Genomic DNA, 18,362 nt, shown 5'->3' with positions numbered 1-18,362 from the left:
AAGATGGTGGAAAAGAAACGTACGTCTATTGCCAGCCGAAAAACAATCGATAATTGTACGAGTGGGCCGGTGCTCATCTCGTCTTTTGAGATGTTTGAGGCTGCCTTAGACTGCGTAGCGAATAGGAGGCGTTCGCGGAATGGATGGCCACATCCAAAAATGTGGCAAGATTTGATGTTGTCAAATCACTGCAGTGTGGCCGACTGCTATGCGAAGATGTTGCTGGGGCAGGTACTCGGTCACTTACAGGTCTGTGATCGGAAAACGTTGGACACATCCCTTTAATTGTGGTAGGAGTGTAATTTGGAGTGTAAAATGGAGCATAATTGTTGCGTAATTGAGTGGAAATTGGAGTGAAATAATAGTAGCAAATATGGAAGCCAAATGTAGCACAATATGGCGCGCAATGTTTGTCAACGAGTGTGGTCTTAAGCGATGTCGAGAGACATTGCTGAGGCGGGCACTCGGCACTCACAGGTCTGTGTGCGGAAAAGGTTGGTCACATCCCTTGATATTAATTGTGATGGAGTTTAATACGGAGCATAATAGGTGCCAAGGTCACTCTGTTTGTCAACGTAGTGCGGCCCTTAAGCAATATCTAAGCAAAACCAGCTCCGTCGTCAACAATGTATTATACATTGTTGTAACACTGCAGGACAGAAAAGTTTGGTCACATTCCTAAATTGCGACAAAACACAATATCTCAATCTGATTAACTTGTTAATCAGATATCGAGATATCAAAATCAATGAAAGAGGGGCACTGAGACAAGCACGGAACTCGCGGTGGAGTTGCCGTGCAACCGGGTGCCATTACCCGAAAATGGAAGGGGAGGATGGATAGTCCTCCTCGGCCAAACCAAGGCTGGTTGACTTGAACACCCCAGCTCACCGATTGGTACCAACTTGTTGGGCCGAAGATCAACGGACATTGATCCGTGTTTTTCACCGGAGGTAGGTCTACGAAGACAGGGACTCCTGTAAGCACTTATCGACTGTAGATACGGGTGCATTTCATTCCATCATTCGATCAGATTTAGTCAACAAGAAGATAAGACCATTGCTTGGAGCAAGATTACGCCAACCACGGGAGAGGACACCCAGGTAATTGGAGAAGTAGCATGTGAAGTAGCAATTGGGAACGTCATGGTACTACATCATCGAAATCATAATTGGAGTGGACTTCTTCATCGACCAAGGCATCAAGATCGACATGCAAAGCAAGACGATGCGATATAAGAACATGGATGTGCCATTTAATTTCGGCTACGAGAAAGGCTACAGCAGTAAACGAGTTTTGGTGGAAGAAAGTCAGCAAATACCAGCAAAATCAGAAGCAGTCATCTGGGCAAAGGTTGATGGAGATTGTGGGACAAACAAATTGTGGGTTGTCGAAGCAGCAAACAAATCAACACCGAATGTACTTGTAGGAAAAACCCTGGCTATGACAATACAAGATGGACGTATTCCGGTAAAAGTACTCAATGAGTTCAAGTCACCAATCAAACTGACCAAAGGAGCTATATTGGGAAGATGCCAAGGGGCTGATGTAGTTATTAACTGTGAGCAGCTCCAGGAACACGTTTCAACCAGCAACACTGATCTTTCAAATGACATTACGGCATGGACGGAGGGGCTAGAGGAAGACTATCAGAGTAAGGCAAAACAACTGCTCCTAAAGTACGCGAACATATTTGACCATGATGGCTCCTAACCAGGCCGCACCAACGTTTTGAAACATCAAATTGACACTGGAGATGCGAGGCCGACCCGTCAAGCTCCACGTAGTGTTCCACTGGCGAAACGGGAAGTTGTGAGTCAAATCATACAAGAAATGAGCGACAGCGGCGTCATCGAACCATCAGCTAGTCCATGCAGCTCACCGGTAGTACTTGTAAAGAAGAAGGATGTAAAAATGAGGTTTTGCGTGGACTACCGTAAGTTGAATGACGTTACGAAAAAGGATAGCTACCCATTGCCAAGAATTGACGACACTATGGACTCGCCATCTGGTACGAAATGGTTTTCCACACTGGACTTGAAAAGCGGCTACTGGCAAGTGGAAGTGAAGGAGGAAGACAAAGAGAAAACAGCCTTCAGTGTCGGTGATGGTCTTTGGCAATTTACAGTAAAGCCCTTTGGACTATGTAATGCACCAGCTACTTTTGAGAGACTTATGGATCAGGTATTGAAAGGACTACATTGGAAAACTTGCTTGGTGTATCTGGACGACATCATCGTATTGGGCAAGTACTTTGATGAACATCTTAAAAACTTGGAGGAGGTTTTCCAGAGAACAGCTGGCGCTGATGTGAAACTAAGTCCCAAAAAGTGTTCGCTGTTTAAAAAGGAAGTAACTTATTTGGGTCACAAGGTAACGACAGAGGGCATCTGCACTGCGAACGAAAAGATAGAGGCTGTAGAGGATTGGCCAAGACCGCCGATTTGTACCAAATTTTGCCAGCGTAGCGCATAGCCTCCACGAGCTTACAAGGAAATATAAAGCTTTTGAATGGAAGAAGGAGCATGGAGTGGCTTTTCAAACATTGAAAGAGCGTTTGTGCACTGCCTCAAAGTTGGCATATCCGATTCCATGAGCAACGTTTATTCTAGATACAGATGCGAGCGGATATGCTATACGAGGCGTTTTGTCACAACTGGTTGATGGACACGAGAAGGTAGTTGCATATTACAGCCGTTCAATTGGAAAACCAGAGAGGAAACGTGCTTTGCTTGCATCGAGTATGGGAGAGTGAGGGTGGTCAATGCAAGAAGAAGCTGATAGTTGTTCCCAGAAAGAGGATTCCTGACGTGCTCAGTGAGCTGCATAATAGTCCAAGCGGAGGTCATCTTGAAATCACGAAGACGCTCGAGAAGATTAAAAAGAGATTATATTGGGTTGGTTGCCGTCAGTCGGTCACTGAGTGGATTGCGAACTGTGCGGTTTGCAGCAGAGTGAAAGGGCCCAAAACCCGAAGTCATGGCCAGATGAAGCAATATAACTCAGGTGCGCCATTTGAAAGAATCACTATGGATGTCGCAGGTACATTTCCTACTAGCAACTGCGGAAACAAATATGTACTTGTGGTTATCGATTATTTCAGCAAATGTCCAGAGGTATATCCAATCCCAAATTAAGAAGCGGAAACAGTAGCAGAAGTGTTAATAAACAATTGGGTTGCAAGGTATGGTGTACGAATGGAGTTACATTCTGATCAAGGCAGGAAATTAGAATCAGCTGTGTTCCAGGAAATGTGTAAAGCATTGGGCATTCGAAAAAACGGACAACTGCATTGCATCCTCAGTCCGATGGTATGGTGGAACGTTTCAATAGAACCCTTGATGAGCATTTAAGGGAAGTTATAGACAAGTACCATAAGGAGTGGGATACACACATATCATTATTCTTGATGGCTTACCGATCGGCAGTGCATGAGACAACGGGCCAAACTCCCGCAAAGGTAATTTTTGGCAATGACCTTCGACTGTCAGTTGATTTGAAGTTTGGGATAGATGCCGATGCGGAGAGAAATGTCAGGAAATCCACTGATGTCTTGGAAGAAGAGCTGAGAGAGATACACGATCTTGTAAGGCAACGAGCAAAGATTATGAGTGACAAGATTAAAGCCAGATACGACAAAGCAATTAATTCGGAAGGTTTTCAGGAAGGAGATTTGGTGCTGTTATACAACCCACAACGAAAAAAAGGGTTGTCACCGAAATTCCAGTGTAATTGGGAAGGTCCATACAAAGTTGTAAAACGGATCAACGATGTAGTGTCCCGCATACAAACCATTGGCAAACCAGGAACCAAAATGAAAGTGGTTCATTTGGAAAGGCTGGCAGCGTTTAGATCGAGAGACTTAGGTGGAGGGCAGTGTGACGAATATTAGCAACACTAAGGGATACTATCATCTCTAAGCCAATACTAAGGAGTGACTTGTATGCACATCAACAAATCAATCATTATGTCTATACATATACGTGTGACGAATATTAGCAACACTAAGGGCACTATCATCTCTAAGCCAATACTAAGCAGTGACTTGTATGCACATCAACAAATCAATCAATGTGTCTATACATATATCCGTACAAGCAGCGGTGAGCAACGCACAAACACATGCATATATCTGAGATACTCCCAAAAGTAGGCAATCATCTGTGGAAGTATCACTCACATATACACGCGCATGGGCTATGCGAGAAGCTATAATAATCGTGCATCTGTAGTTTTAGCTGATAAATTTATAGCTGGTGAATGAGTAGTAAATTCTAGAAATAGAAACGCCTAGAAGTATGCGAACGAGACATTACAGAGTTACGGAGCTAACGCTGAGTAAGCAGTATTCAGTTTGATTAAAATCACGCTATCTGTTGAGAAGTAGAAGTGTTATTGTGAAAGTAGTCTAATAAAGACCATTTTGCATTATTGAATATTGGAGTTATTTACTCAACAGTGAATTCGAACGTTAGCATAAGGTTGCAAATAAGCGGAATTGCACTAAATTCGTTACACTATTATTCTAGAAAAAGTGTGGTAGTGTCATTTCGACAATAAACTCTGTTAATTTAATAGTTGCACTGGTTTTTTCAAAAGAACAGAAATCCCTTTCGTATTAACAGTTTTGATTGGTATTCCTAGAGCGACAGTAATAATTATTTAACAAAACTATGGGTAAAGAATAATGAAACAACTTTTTTTGTTTATTTGACTACTAAAGAATAATGAAACAACTTTTTTTGTTTATTTGACTACTAAACAAAACAAAACTATGGGTAAAGAATAATGAAACAACTTTTTTTGTTTATTTGACTACTAAAACGGTCAATTACGGATCAACGATTTGTGAGCAGTTGATTCAACATCTTGTTGCGATGGATAAAAATTGACAGAAATTTCAGTTGAATTGACCCGTATATCGGTTGATTTTACTGTTTACACTCAGTTGAGCAGAGCTCACAGAGTATATTAAGTTTGATTGGATAACGGTTGGTTGTACATATATAAAGGAATCGAGATAGATATAGACTTCCATATATCAAAATAATCAGGATCGAAAAAAAATTTGATTGAGCCATGTCCGTCCGTCCGTCCGTTAACACGATAACTTGAGTAAATTTTGAGGTATCTTGATGAAATTTGGTATGTAGGTTCCTGAGCACTCATCTCAGATCGCTATTTAAAACGATATCGGACTATAACCACGCCCACTTTTTCGATATCGAAAATTTCGAAAAACCGAAAAATTGCGATAATTCATTACATAAAGACAGATAAAGCGACGAAACTTGAGTTAAACTTATGACGCAAAATAGAAAATTAGTAAAATTTTGGACAATGGGCGTGGCACCGCCCACTTTTAAAAGAAGGTAATTTAAAACTTTTGCAAGCTGTAATTTGGCCGTCGTTGAAGATATCATGATGAAATTTGGCAGGAACGTTACTCCTATTACTATATGTACGCTTAAAAAAAATTAGCAAAATCGGAGAAGGACCACGCCCACTTTAAAAAAAAATTTTTTTAAAGTAAAATTTTAACAAAAAATTTAATATCTTTACAGTATATAAGTAAATTATGTCACCATTCAACTCCAGTAATGATATAGTGAAACAAAATACAAAAATAAAAGAAAATTTCAAAATGGGCGTGGCTCCGCCCTTTTTCATTTAATTTGTCTAGGATACTTTTAACGCCATAAGTCGAACAAAAATTAACCAATCCTTTTGAAATTTGGTAGGAGCATAGATTTTATGACGTCAACTCTTTTCTGTGAAAATAATAATAATAATATAAAACACCTATATTATTATCCAACACGTTGTAAAAAACAAGAAACTCAGTTTGAGTGATAGTTTTTATCAAGCACAAAGTGAAATCGCTAGTTTTCGTCAAACACCAACGTCCCAGTGTTAATTTTCGTTTGGCATATCGATATATGATTAATTAATTAATGTAAGCATAAACCTTGTTCCATCTTAAAGCCCTGGCAAAGTTGGCGTAGATATATATATCCATATAAAACAGCTGATCCAACCAACCTTATGGAAATCAATGAAATACCATACAATAACGCCCTAGCCATAACCATACCATAGCCAACCAATTGGATTTTGGTTTTTCGTCATATTCATAACCTAAAAATATTTGAGTTGGTAAATTTACTAACTTTTCCCATATTTTATTTATTGTTTTGGATACGTTTTGACTAAGAGACCTATTGTTTGTGTTATACGTTTGTAGTTTTTCGCGTTTCCTTCAATTTTATGAAAATTTTACGGTTTTTAGGTTAGGTAAGTAAAAATATGGTTATGACCATGGCGTTATGACTATGTCAACTTTTCCAGGCCCTTTAAGCGTATGTAATTTCTTCTTGAACAAGTTTCAGAAGTCGTAAGCTCTACCTTTTGGACATATTTTTTTCGTTTTGGATATGTTTTTACTGCGTGACTTATTATTTGTGCAATATTTTTTTCGGAATTGTATGTATGTAATTATTTTTATAACTTACGAAAGGCGTATGTATGTGTCCTTGGGTGGCATGAAGCGGCTGGTACTGTGGCGATAAAACAACATGTGCGAACGGGCGGTTTTCATTAACATACTGCTGCATCACTTGGCCCTGGGGTAGTTGTAATGGCACTGGAATAGGCGCAGGCCGATTTTGTGAAACCATTTGTACTGTTGTTGGGCCTAAAGTAAAAGATAACAGGTAAAAATGTTAATATTAAATATATATGTATGTATGTAAATGAAATTCACATTGTGTATGTAAGTATAGATCGGGTTGCGTACTAAACGGATTGACCGATCATCACCAAATACCCAATCTTCCAAGAATGGTCATAGACTAAAAATAATTTTGATACATAAAAGGGGTGTGGAACCTGTCATATAAATGAGATATATGATACTACATAGCTCTGACAGTATTCATTCTAAAAAATTGAAATTTAGTAAGAAATTGTATGAGGACAATCCATAACAAGAAAATGTGGAGTGAGGAAGAAGTGGGCGTGGCACCTTCGCTGCAAATGGGATTTTTCAGAACTATGGCGCCATACAAATTTAGGTAATTATAATATCATCAAAAAATCTTTTTATTTATACTTCAAATAATTTTACAAAAAATATCGTATGTATATCCTATAGTTTTCAGCGAATACCTAAATTTGCAATTACACAACCTTAAATAAGGTTTAAAATTTATTTTATTTATATTGCTTATATTTATAGAAACGTGGGGTAAAACCAAAGCATAAACTAATATAATATAATAAGTACTTTCGAAAGAAAAGGAAAAGAAAAATTATAATTATTCTTATTTTACTTGATATAAGAGCTGGCCAAGCCGTGGCAAGGTCCTTCTAAGCTTTCAAAATAGTAATAATCAGGGCTGTCATGGAATCCAAGTCGGTTTTGCGTTTTGTCGGAATTACAAACCAATATTGATTTAAATTGGTGTCATAAAACCGTATTGGTTTTGCTCTTTTCGAATGTAAATAAAACCGATGTTCGAATCAGCTGCTTTGCGGTGCACCGGCAATTTTGATGTTAATTTTTTTTGGCAAAATTTTATAAAATAGTTGTTCTGTGCATTTAAACAGAAATAAACAAATTTATTGACATCGAAATGGCATCAGCAGTTGTAGCATTTATATTATTGGAAGAAGAAAGTTGCGAGAAGGTCAAACGGAAAATTTTGAGAGATCGCAGCAATCCATTTGAGTTTCCAGAGACAGCGTAATTAAAAAAATATTTCTTAATGTGGGTTTCTAAACATTTATAGTGTATTTGCAGTTACATTGCATACTATCGCATAAACAAAGAGGCTTTCCGAATGGTATTGGATACCATTGAAGGACGCTTAACTCGCTCGAAAGTTCTGCCAGTGCTGCATCTAGCAGCTACGTTACGATTGTTAGCTGAAGGATCCTATCAAAGATCAGTTGGCAGGATTCTAACATGAGTGTAGGAAGAAGCACGGTGTCAACGATTTTAGATGATGTGCTTCGTGAAGCCCTTCGCAATATCTGGATGTTTCTCCATAAATTAAATCAAAATACTGTTTTGCATTGAATTTTTATGCTCTCCCTTATTAAGAATGAAAATATATGTAATTTTACATTTATTTTTATAAAATAAACTTGTTATGGAATCGCATTTACGATGGAAGCAGTAAGGAAGGCGGTCGGCATGATGTGGTGGTGCACAGTGGCTAGTCATTGTCGGCTGGGGCGGGTCCTTGCCAACCTTACTGTTCCTGCGCCATAAACAGAAAAAAATTCCTATCATGCCTATCAAAACTAAAAGCTGTCAAATTTAAAATAAGCCGACAGAAGCGCAGAGACCGACTCAAAACGCTTATCAATACAAATTAAAACGACATCCGGTAGAACCGGATGCCACGGACAGACCGTTGACATATTCAAAATCTAAATTCAAAAAAAACTAACGCCAAAAAAATTACCGAACCGGACATGACCGGTTACCACTCTGAAATCAAAATTAAAAAAAAAACTGCTGAAAATAAAATAAAAGAACCAAAAGGAAAATAAACATAAACGGCCGAATATATAGAGGGGCGCCGCGGGTGTTGTTGCGACGCCCGGTGCTTAGCCCACCCTCAAAACCCATGGCCACCGACGCACCTAGTTTTCGGTGGCCCCTTACCTGTGTGCCCTAAGTGCCTTCTAAACAAGTAAGGAAGTCAGCATTCCCATATTGTCAACAAATTTATTCAATGCTCATTATTACTACTAACATAGATTTCTCTTTTGTTTTCTCTTACTTCTTACTACAAGGGTTTTGGAACCTATTTAAGCTTATAAACAAATTTTTTTGAAAAAATTTTATAGCAATCAAAAAGGCTATATATGTACTAAAATAAAAATATACTATATATGTAATGAAAGAAAATCTTTTTTTTTGTAGAACTTTGGTCAAATGCCCTTTTTTTTCTCCTTTTTTTTTTTTTTTTTTTACAAATCTATCTTAGGGCTGTACAGTTTGGATACAACTTCTGCTAATTGGGTCCCCCTTACAAAATTAATAGTTGTTGTATTAAATATACTTTGAGTTTAACTAAACATCAATTCGGTATTACACATAGTATAATGACAGTAATATGTACTATGCGCTGAAAAATTAGTCATAAACGCAACTAAGACTAAACTTGGGGTAAATCCTACCCCTCAAAAAATATTGTTTCACAAGCTCAAGCAAAACGTAAGCTTTTAGATTCATGGAAAAATTACCGAAGTCTTTCACCTGTTCAGGTAAAACATGAACCTTTTAAACTTATAGTACAATTACTGAAATCGTTTTACTTGTTCAAGTGAAACGTAAACTGTTTTACATGTAAGTGTTAGTTTCGGGTTTAGTTCGACTCAGTCACCAAAAAAAAATGTATACAACAAAAAGTTTTGTTTTGCTAACGCAAGCCAACCCGCATTACTTGTTATTTGTGTCTCTTAATATAGAGTTAATGCATTTTACTAATAATGCAACTGAGCTTGAATTACCAATAAAACTTTATTCCTTACCGAAACAATATCAACACTTTTGCTCACTCCCAAAATCATATTCGCCACGATGGCATCAATAAAAAAAAATGTATTAGTAAAATTTTACCACAACGCAAAGCAGATTTTAATACCTGAAACACCTTTTTCTTTGTTTCACAGGCATTATAAATTGCACACCCATGACCATAAAAATATGCTTTGTTTTTTTGTTGGTTAAAATTTTTTTACTTGTAGAAAAAAAGCAATTTACTATGACTTAAACATTACATAGATATATACTTGAATATGGTTTTTTTTTCTTTTAATTAGCTTTATACCCTTTTTAGCAACACTAAATAGTTACGTTAAATTGATCTTCGTGGTTTTTAGTTATAGGACATAAACTTTACATTATTATCAATCTTGAGTTGTTTTTATGTTTTTTTAATATTAGTGCCTTTAACTACAGGGAATTCATTTTTCCATTTTTCTACCAAATTGCAATCCTATTTACAGTGCAAAGGTATTTAGCACATTGGTCTTTGTGTTTTATATAAACAATTCACTTTTAATTTAGTTGTGGTTACATTAACATTATATAATGTTGCGGAGTCAAAAATATAATTTAAAAAAAAAGGTTAAGGCTACAAATACATAATTTTAGTTCAGTAGTGGAACGAACTCACCGCTTTAACCGCTGATGTTCGTTATCGCAATTGGAATGCCCGCAGGCCTATATTCGCTGTCCTGTGATTGTCATTGTAGCAGGTTTATTGTAGCCCAATCTGGTCGTAGTTGGTAAGGGTTGCGCTAGTAGTGTTAGTGCCGGTATGGACGCAGTTAATAAAGATGCGCTAGTAGTGTTATTGCCGGCATGAGCGCGGCTAGTAAGGATGCGGCTGGTATTATTGCCGGTATGAGCGCAGTTAATAAAGGTGCGCTAGTCTTGGGGTCGGTGGAACCGCCTGTTGTTGGTGTTAACCTTAATGGCCTCAAGCCTATGTACGTGGCCCCGCTACGTGCGTTGCAACTGGTGTGGCGGTACGTCTGATGGTTGTTGCGCTCGTGGTTGCGCTTATGAAGGAGTTGGGGGAGGTACTACCGATGGTGATGCCCGTGGTAATAGTGGGCACCGTTGGTGGTGGTTGGCGCGGTGGTCCGAGGTGAACAAAAGACCCAGGTGGCGATAAAGCTTCGTGCTGGCCTTTACGCCGGTGGTAGTGTCCTCCTAGGTTAAGATATATTACCACCCAATTCCCCTTTTTTTTTTTATTTCTGCGCAGCATACAATTGCCACTTGAACATGCCTAATGGTTGATAAGTTAAAATGCAGATCTAATTCTGGCGTTGTTTCATTGATGGGAAAATGTTCACGTTGTAAGTCCCAATAATCAATTAAAACCACCATCGGTGAATACGTTTTACCACCATCATCTAATTTGGTGTCGATTTGGCCGGCAACTCGGCGATTTTTCTTGATTTAGTTTCCCTTACCAAATTTTTTTCTTTCCTTATGTGTATACGGCGGAAACTCAATCTTCCAAAAAAAAGGAAGATTTTTTCCGTAGTGATGGCCGGTCTGTCTTTTTCTTGTTTTTTCGATATCATTTTATAGCAACTTTCGCCACATCGCTAGGTGTGTTCGCGTGAACACGCTCCCAAGTGGATCGTAGCCGTAGATCGTAGCAGCAGACCGTAACAAACCTGCTTCGCTTTGAAGACCTGACGATGAAGCGAACAGGAAGCCGGATCATCTGTGGGAAGCTATTGCCAGGGATCTCCGACGACAAGCAACGTGGGGCACGACTCACCCCTGAGATAAGAGTCTCAAAGTCCTACTACGAAGCCAGCCGGGCAACATAGGTCTATCAAAAAAAAAATTAAGTCAATTTGGGAATATTTCTGTTTCCTAGTTAAAAGGGCTTTGCGGCAATTAGACATTTGTTATGGAGAACTCGTCAAAACTCCGAAAGATGATTCCTAGTGGGTATCGCTCCCACAGGAATGCAAAATAAAAAAAAGTGTAGACATTTTGATATGGCGAACTCGTCAAAACTCCGAAAGGCTAGTCCGACCTAAGTGTGGACGGTCCTCGGTGAGTACGCGCGTGAACATCCTATGAGGTCAGTGCTCAGGGAGAATACTGGCCGAGATGTCCCCGACCGCCAAAACGCCCAAACAAAAAAATTGTAAGTTTAAAAAAAAATCAATTTAAGAAATCTTGGAAAAAAAAGAAAAAAAAAAATAAAAAAAAATTACCATTACTCCCGGAAGGGGTGTGATGAGAATGCTGGCATCCCCTTCGAAGGCAGTAGGACCACAAAAAAAAAAACAAAAACAACACAAACTCATTCATACTCGTCCCTAGTGCTCCCAACCGCAACGCATGAGGGGGTCTCAAGGACCTACCTCTGGGACTGGTTGGGGCCACTAGGGTCAATTTCCTACACACACAGGTTGGTCCCAACACACCCAGCCGCAACGCAGAGGCGGTCTCAGGGACTCGCTAGTGGGACTGGCTGGGGGTGCTGAGGCCTCCCGATCATTCACCCGGGACACCCCTCCTGCCTCCGCCGCTATGGGTGGAGCGCTTCGGAGCCGCTCCCCCAGTCCGGTGGGGCAGAGAAGGGTGCCGCTTTGAATCCCAGCTCAACCCGTCACAATCCAGGTGGCACTATGGGTTGTCACCTGAGACGTGGGATGAGCTGGGGTCCTTTCAACACATACACACACACCAGACATCACAAATTCGGCAAAAAGACGGAAACTAAAAAAAAAACTATAAAAATTTAAACATTGCAAAAAAAATTATTAATAAACCCAAATTAGCGGACACATATTTCCAAGCCGACTAACGGACAACTTCCGGTAACAAAACCCCAATTACAAAAAAAACTAAGTGCGTGCAGCACTGCCTCACCGGGTGAATAATAAAAAAAAATTCCGGAGATTGACGTGAAGTCCGTGGCTCCTTCGGCCACTGCCCCCGATGACCAGCCCGGACAACCTGATCCGTCCAACCATCCCACCGCAACGTAGGTGACAGCTCTGTGGCTGCTCACTCGGACTGGTGGGATGGTCAACTTCACGGGTTGACCCGACTGACCCTCGCGGCCAGCGCCTTAGTTGCCACGTTGGGCGCCATCTGTTATGGCGCCCTCAGCAACTGTCAACGATGATTACTCCGGACAACCTGATCCATCTAACCATCCCACCGCAACGCAGGTGGCTGCTCCTGCGGCTGCTCACCTCGGACTGGTGGGATGGTCACCTTCACAAGTTGACCCGGAATGACCAGCGCGACAGCGCCTCGGGCACCAAATCCCGTTGGGCGCCATCTGTTATGGAATCGCATTTACGATGAAAGCAGTAAGGAAGGCGGTCGGCATGATGTGGTGGTGCACAGTGGCTAGTCATTGTCGGCTGGGGCGGGTCCTTGCCAACCTTACTGTTCCTGCGCCATAAACAGAAAAAAATTCCTATCATGCCTATCAAAACTAAAAGCTGTAAAATTTAAAATAAACCGACAGAAGCGCAGAGACCGACTCAAAACGCTTATCAATACAAATTAAAACGACATCCGGTCGAACCGGATGCCACGGACAGACCGTTGACATATTCAAAATCTAAATTCAAAAAAAACTAACGCCAAAAAAATTACCGAACCGGACATGACCGGTTACCACTCTGAAATCAAAATTCAAAAAAAAACTGCTGAAAATAAAATAAAAGAACCAAAAGGAAAATAAACATAAAGGGCCGAATATATAGAGGGGCGCCGCGGGTGTTGTTGCGACGCCCGGTGCTTAGCCCACCCTCAAAACCCATGGCCACCGACGCACCTAATTTTCGGTGGCCCCTTACCTGTGTGCCCTAAGTGCCTTCTAAACAAGTAAGGAAGTCAGCATTCCCATATTGTCAACAAATTTATTCAATGCTCATTATTACTACTAACATAGATTTCTCTTTTGTTTTCTCTTACTTCTTACTACAAGGGTTTTGGAACCTATTTAAGCTTATAAACAAATTTTTTTGAAAAAATTGTATAGCAATCAAAAAGGCTATATATGTACTAAAATAAAAATATACTATATATGTAATGAAAGAAAATCTTTTTTTTTGTAGAACTTTGGTCAAATGCCCTTTTTTTTCTCCTTTTTTTTTTTTTTTTTTTACAAATCTATCTTAGGGCTGTACAGTTTGGATACAACTTCTGCTAATTGGGTCCCCCTTACAAAATTAATAGTTGTTGTATTAAATATACTTTGAGTTTAACTAAACATCAATTCGGTATTACACATAGTATAATGACAGTAATATGTACTATGCGCTGAAAAATTAGTCATAAACGCAACTAAGACTAAACTTGGGGTAAATCCTACCCCTCAAAAAATATTGTTTCACAAGCTCAAGCAAAACGTAAGCTTTTAGATTCATGGAAAAATTACCGAAGTCTTTCACCTGTTCAGGTAAAACATGAACCTTTTAAACTTATAGTACAATTACTGAAATCGTTTTACTTGTTCAAGTGAAACGTAAACTGTTTTACATGTAAGTGTTAGTTTCGGGTTTAGTTCGACTCAGTCACCAAAAAAAAATGTATACAACAAAAAGTTTTGTTTTGCTAACGCAAGCCAACCCGCATTACTTGTTATTTGTGTCTCTTAATATAGAGTTAATGCATTTTACTAATAATGCAACTGAGCTTGAATTACCAATAAAACTTTATTCCTTACCGAAACAATATCAACACTTTTGCTCACTCCCAAAATCATATTCGCCACGATGGCATCAATAAAAAAAAATGTATTAGTAAAATTTTACCACAACGCAAAGCAGATTTTAATACCTGAAACACCTTTTTCTTTGTTTCACAGGCAGTATAAATTGCACACCCATGACCATAAAAATATGATTTGTTTTTTTGTTGGTTAAAATTTTTTTACTTGTAGAAAAAAAGCAATTTACTATGACTTAAACATTACATAGATATATACTTGAATATGGTTTTTTTTTCTTTTAATTAGCTTTATACCCTTTTTAGCAACACTAAATAGTTACGTTAAATTGATCTTCGTGGTTTTTAGTTATAGGACATAAACTTTACATTATTATCAATCTTGAGTTGTTTTTATGTTTTTTTAATATTAGTGCCTTTAACTACAGGGAATTCATTTTTCCATTTTTCTACCAAATTGCAATCCTATTTACAGTGCAAAGGTATTTAGCACATTGGTCTTTGTGTTTTATATAAACAATTCACTTTTAATTTAGTTGTGGTTACATTAACATTATATAATGTTGCGGAGTCAAAAATATAATTTAAAAAAAAAGGTTAAGGCTACAAATACATAATTTTAGTTCAGTAGTGGAACGAACTCACCGCTTTAACCGCTGATGTTCGTTATCGCAATTGGAATGCCCGCAGGCCTATATTCGTTGTCCTGTGATTGTCATTGTAGCAGGTTTATTGTAGCCCAATCTGGTCGTAGTTGGTAAGGGTTGCGCTAGTAGTGTTAGTGCCGGTATGGACGCAGTTAATAAAGATGCGCTAGTAGTGTTATTGCCGGCATGAGCGCGGCTAGTAAGGATGCGGCTGGTATTATTGCCGGTATGAGCGCAGTTAATAAAGGTGCGCTAGTCTTGGGGTCGGTGGAACCGCCTGTTGTTGGTGTTAACCTTAATGGCCTCAAGCCTATGTACGTGGCCCCGCTACGTGCGTTGCAACTGGTGTGGCGGTACGTCTGATGGTTGTTGCGCTCGTGGTTGCGCTTATGAAGGAGTTGGGGGAGGTACTACCGATGGTGATGCCCGTGGTAATAGTAGGCACCGTTGGTGGTGGTTGGCGCGGTGGTCCGAGGTGAACAAAAGACCCAGGTGGCGATAAAGCTTCGTGCTGGCCTTTACGCCGGTGGTAGTGTCCTCCTAGGTTAAGATATATTACCACCCAATTCCCCTTTTTTTTTTTATTTCTGCGCAGCATACAATTGCCACTTGAACATGCCTAATGGTTGATAGGTTAAAATGCAGATCTAATTCTGGCGTTGTTTCATTGATGGGAAAATGTTCACGTTGTAAGTCCCAATAATCAATTAAAACCACCATCGGTGAATACGTTTTACCACCATCATCTAATTTGGTGTCGATTTGGCCGGCAACTCGGCGATTTTTCTTGATTTAGTTTCCCTTACCAAATTTTTTTCTTTCCTTATGTGTATTCGGCGGAAACTCAATCTTCCAAAAAAAAGGAAGATTTTTTCCGTAGTGATGGCCGGTCTGTCTTTTTCTTGTTTTTTCGATATCTTTTTATCGCAACTTTCGCCACATCCCTAGGTGTGTTCGCGTGAACACGCTCCCAAGTGGATCGTAGCCGTAGATCGTAGCAGCAGACCGTAACAAACTTTTATTTACTTACATTTTTAGAAAATACTCAACTACAAGAGAAATACAACTAGGAAAAAATTAAATCCAACAGCATTTAACTGATTGGATTGTTTCCGATAGCAAAATCGATATTATCGGATTCTGTGACACCTAAAACCGACACTAATTCCAATTCGAACATTAAACCGATAACACTGGATTTCATGACACCAAAGTTATTATTTTGTCGTTTTTAAATCCGATTCCGACAACAATTGGATTCCATGACAGCCCTGAATATTAAACAAAGAATGTTCAAAACCTTGTTCACGTCAATTAGTTCATAGCCGAAATAAATTTGAGCTGTATTAATTTCAAATAATTTTTACTTATTAAGACTAGGATAGCAAGATTTCTTTTTCAAGTTTACCGACAAATCTTAAATTGTCCTAAAAAAAACGGGACGTTTTAAAAATTTCACTCGACAGTTGGAAAATAAAAAAACAGCTATATATTTTTGAGGAAGATCAATATCGACGAATTAGATTTCACTTAGAATTAACCTTTGTATACCTTTTTATTTATAACATTTAACACATTTTAGTAAAGCTGGTCACTCCCATTACGCAGAAAAATCACTCATAAAAATTAAACTATTAGCTGAAAAGATCAAAAATCAATATAAAAAAGAGAATATGGATTTTTGTAAAATTCTAGTTAATAAATATATTGCACAATGGAAACTTCCAAGACTCTCGAATTGTGATCTGAGTCCGTTTATGGACTTTTTAATTTAAAAAAGTAAGGATCTAACCATATGACATTAACCGAAAATGTTTCACGAGTCTGCCACTATTTAAACTGTGCCTTTTTAAATTAAACTCCATGAATTCGAGTTTATTTCAATCAAAAACTAGCGTTGTGCCAATACCATCATATTCTCGATACCTGTACTCATTTAAAAGGATCGCGGAAAGTAATCGATACCTAAAAAAGTATTGAGGGAAAGTACTCGAACTTACTCGTATCATGCTTATTAAAAATGAGGATAAGACCAAGAACTTGTGCCACTTTTTACGGATAGAAATCAAACGCAGAACAAGTCCTGCCGACAAGTGCTACTTTGAACTGTGTAGGCAGCTGAAAAGTAAATTCCTTTCGCACGAAAAAAAAATCACGCTCTCATTGGAACTGAAGCTCGGCCTAAATCTCTTCGGAGGTATATTGCGCCTAGTATTTATTTTTTAAGGTGATGCCAGCGGCGTGTATTGAAAGAAGGTTAATGATGAGATGTGTGAGTTTTACGCAGATATGAACATAAAAAATAAAATAAATAAATGTAAGGCGCGATAACCTCCGAAGAGATCTAAGGCCGAGCTTCTCTTCCAATTTGCATCGTGCTCCTCTTGATTTTCCCTACAAATTGGCCGGACGGGACCTACGTGTTTTATGCCGACTCCGAACGGCATCTGCAAGGCAGATGAGATTTTCACTGAGAGCTTTTCATGGCAGAAATACACCCGGAGCGCTTGCCAAACACTGCCGAGGGGCGACCCCGCTTAGAAAAATTTTCTTCTAATTGAAAAACCTTATTTCTAAAATCTTGATGTTGCTTTGCCCGGGGTGTGAACCCAGGGCATACGGTGTGGTAAGCGGAGCACGCTACCATCACACCACGATGGCCGCCAACATATGAACATAGTGCAACGAATAAAAGGCCCAAAGAATCCGCTAAATAGGTCATATTATGCAACTTTATAAAGACGCTCCGGCTCAGAGAGGAATTTCTGTCGGCAGGCGTATTTGGAAGCCGAGGACTTATGAATTTATTGGCCAAAATCCCCTACGTGGTTTAGCGCCAATTAAAGATGATGATTTCTTTACGAAAACTAAAAATTCCCAAACGCTGCCTTTTTTCTGAAAGCCAATTTAGAGCGGAATACATTCTTTTTACTGTTCTTTTTGCCAAATAAGCAAATCTTAACATTTTGCTGAAATTGTTAGAGCAAAATTAACATCAATACCGGAGGCGTTATTCGGCATGAGTAATGGATACCTCGATACTGTGCCCATGTATTCGATATCTAAGAAGGTACCTATAAGAGGTAGGTAAGGTTGAACTGGTCTCACATAAACTGAGTGTGTCCCGAATTCGTTTGACGACCAAAAGGAAGAACCCCAATCAGATACCAGGAGTTATGTCATAGAATAACTCCATCCTCTTGGCAAATACTAGAAGATTTCTGGGACCTGATTAATTGCTGCCTCGAGATCTGGCAGCTCTGCCGTTTCTAGTAGCTTGGCGCAAACAGGACATGAACGCATAAAGTGCTCAACCGTTTCTTCCTGCAGCTCGCACTTCCCACACTTGCTGTTACTAACTTATAAGCAGAAGGCAGTGTCCAGTTAGAATGCCTATCGTGAGCCTTAAGTCCTCTCTCTTCAGAGATATGAGCCACTTTGTGAGTCCAATATAGCAGGCTTTGCTTATG

The 18,362-nt window shown here is 39.2% G+C and overlaps 1 protein-coding gene across 1 annotated transcript in view; it reads right to left on the bottom strand.

Annotated features, from left to right (window-relative positions):
• mtgo (miles to go) overlaps positions 1 to 18,362 on the bottom strand; it is a 218,641-nt gene that overhangs the window by 50,663 nt on the left and 149,616 nt on the right. The window contains exon 3 of the mRNA XM_067769037.1: positions 6,513 to 6,694. Within this exon, the coding sequence (XP_067625138.1) occupies positions 6,513 to 6,694 (182 nt within the window). The remainder of the gene's footprint in view (positions 1 to 6,512; positions 6,695 to 18,362) is intronic.

This window comes from Eurosta solidaginis, chromosome 2 (genome assembly GCF_040869045.1).
Source record: "Eurosta solidaginis isolate ZX-2024a chromosome 2, ASM4086904v1, whole genome shotgun sequence".
Classification (NCBI taxonomy): domain Eukaryota; kingdom Metazoa; phylum Arthropoda; class Insecta; order Diptera; family Tephritidae; genus Eurosta; species Eurosta solidaginis.
The sequence above is the reverse complement of the archived record's forward strand: the minus strand, read 5'-3'. Positions and strand labels throughout refer to the sequence as shown.